The 2,869-nt window shown below is 46.9% G+C and overlaps 1 protein-coding gene across 1 annotated transcript in view; it reads right to left on the minus strand.

Annotated features, from left to right (window-relative positions):
• Positions 1-1,365, minus strand: part of LOC105562170 (soma ferritin-like) — a 5,637-nt gene extending 4,272 nt beyond the window's left edge. Inside the window, exon 1 of the mRNA XM_012012771.1 lies at positions 1,054-1,365. Within this exon, the coding sequence (XP_011868161.1) occupies positions 1,054-1,152 (99 nt within the window). The 5' untranslated portion in view covers positions 1,153-1,365. The remainder of the gene's footprint in view (positions 1-1,053) is intronic.
• Positions 1,366-2,869: the final 1,504 nt, after the last annotated feature.

Genomic DNA, 2,869 nt, shown 5'->3' on the forward strand with positions numbered 1-2,869 from the left:
GGGGTATACAAAGTTTGCCCCCCCCCCCCCCGCTTTTTCAATAAAGGGCCCGCACGGAGCCAATAGCCCCGGGCCTCAAAAACGTTAATCCGGCCTTGCTTGCAGTACGTCCAAAAAAGCATTTGTACACGCACCGGCATAAATGCTGTCCCTATCCTTGTGAGGTGCACGCACACAACTAGAGTCCCTGTAGTTGTGTGCGTGCACCTCACAAGGATAGGGCCAGCATTTATGCCGGTGCGTGTACCATCTGTCCAAATCTCACTTTATTACTTTTCGAAATAAGCAAATGTATCCCGGACTTTTTAGATATAACAGTAAAATATAATGAAAATTACTACTAATTCCGTGACGATTGTTGGCTACAAAATGGAACGTATTTATTGGCCGCAAAATAGAACGTTGTAGATTAGGCTTAAATAGCGCTGATAGTGAGCCGCCCCGGAAACACCCAGTATGTCTGTTCAGCCAATACTGACGTAACATTCACGTTATATTGGGAAAACCAATATATGCACTTCCAACGTTACATATCATCATCGCCGTGCAACTAACTGCGTTGATTCTACGGCCAACATTGGGAAATGTTGGTGCACTTCCAACGTAATCAACGTCGAAGCAACGTGGACCAATGTTTGGCCCAACGCACCGCGCTACCAGGGGTAGCGGGCTTTCATTGCACGCGCGTTGCTCGACGGCGAAGGAACGTCGATACGCGGGTATTGGATTAGAAAGGGAGAGCGAGGCGCAATGGCGTCGCATGGAACTTAAAAATGCAACGCAATAGGCAAGCGTGTGTTCGACGAGAATGCGTCTCCCCTCGCGGCTCTCCGCGATTACATTGCACGGAATACTTTTACGCAACGTCCAGATCAGCACGAAGGATCCGAGCTGGTGAACGTCGAGGTAGGCGCGCGCTGGACGACGAGGGAGAAGACGCACACTCGGGTGTGCACGGGTGTCTCGATGGAGCGCACTCGAGGGCGACGGGGGGGAAAACGAGAGCCTCGCGCCTCGCGCGGGGGGTTGAGTCTGATCGATACGCCGACTGACCATGGACAGATAGACATAACTGGCGTATAGCTCCAGATTGATTTGCTTGTTGAGCGCGTCCTCGCACTCCTCGTGGAAGTTTTGCCGCACCAGGCTCATGGCTGCGAGAGACGGAGGGTGGTCCTCAATGCCGCGCAGGGGGACCGCCGGGAAGGTGACTGGCACTGCGCGCTCGCGAGATCTCGACTACCCCGGGACTGTACCGATCCCGATCGCGCTGAGTGCCGCGTTCGCTCGCTGCGTGGACGACGGACGGACACGGTGCCGCGGAGTCTCGAGGACTTTCATAACAATCCGCAATTGGCGGAACGGTCGGCGCCGAGGAGCGCGGGCCGCGGCCGCGCACGCAGGCGCGGGACCACCTCGGTCGCGCCTTCGCGGTGAAGAGAGGCCGCCAAGGCCGCGGCCGGGAAAAGGCGCGATTGAAGTTCGCGGCGCGAAAGTTCACGACCGCGCGCACGCGAAACGCAGGAGAGAAGAAGAGAAATAACGGAGGCTTCTGATCTCGTCGCGCGAGACGACGCGCAAAACGCTCTCTCGCGTCATACCGCTCTGGCAGATAAGATTACAATTATCATATTTTGCGACGCAGGTGCGCCCGCGAGTCTCGCGCGATAAGCGAGCGCGTCGTTGCAAAACGCGCTGTTTTCCTGCGTCGTTGTGTAAAAAGGGACCTTATCGTCGGTACGACGGAAATTGTTAGACCTGACAGCTGAGCAATATTTTTTTACCTCGTATGAAAATCGGAAATGTAAATTTACTCTGAAGTGATACCTTCGAGTTTTATATTCGCTCGTTCCACCCAGATAGCCAGTGTGAGCACAACCCAGATAACATGCATGTCTAAAAGACATCTTTAAGATGTCTTTAACACGTCTTTTAGACATCTTTTAGACATACACGTCTAAAAGATACCTTAAAGACGTTTTAAAGAAGTCTTGAAGATGTCTTTTAGACAAGCATGTTATCTGGGGAATGTCTTTGGAATATTCATTCAGAATAATTTTTTAATATTCATCGAGTTTACGTATTGCGCATTGTATATTGTGCAATACACTTTTATGCAAAAGGCAGTAAAACCTGTGTGTCATACCGTATGTAACCGACACGCTATATTCGATAGATTATTCTATTCACATTCGAAAAAGATTTATAGTAGTGCCAGTGGAATGTTTCACGAATATAATATAAATATATAAGACTGACCCATAGAATATATTCCAAATATTCTTAAAATGTTCATAGAAGTGTCTTGTGCTATCTGGGATGGCATCAAATTGACGTCATCTTGACTTTTCATTTCTCCTTGGGTCCCATACAGCACCGAAGCTTTCAGAAATATTTCAGAAACATCGCAACATTGCAACAATGTTTTCTGTGCTGTATGGGGTGTACAGTCCCGTTGAAAATATTAGAGTATGATCGGATTACATTAGATTACGTGAGAGTCTTATTAATTTACATTGAAATTGCATTTAATCTAATGTAATTTGTGATTACACTTTATCTATAATTATTTTAAACAGGGAGGTCACCCGAAAGGAATGCCAATTGCAAATTCAAGGAAAGCCTCGAAATATAAATATGTGTTACAGAATAAAAAAAATTTGACCTTATAATCGAGAAAATAATCCATAAGTTGTACGCTATTTATAAATAAGTAACATATTTATATAAATTTATAGAACTGATAAATTATAGTTCGACGTTGAAGTTCGAAGTATTCACAGTGTAAATATCCCTACATTTACTGCACTCTCTGCACTGTCCGCACTTTCCACCCTATCGGCAAACGGTTTCCTCAAAAAAATATCAA

The sequence above is a fragment of the Vollenhovia emeryi genome, unplaced genomic scaffold (genome assembly GCF_000949405.1).
Source record: "Vollenhovia emeryi isolate VEMERY1.0 unplaced genomic scaffold, V.emery_V1.0 DF939193.1, whole genome shotgun sequence".
Taxonomy (NCBI): Eukaryota; Metazoa; Arthropoda; class Insecta; order Hymenoptera; family Formicidae; genus Vollenhovia; species Vollenhovia emeryi.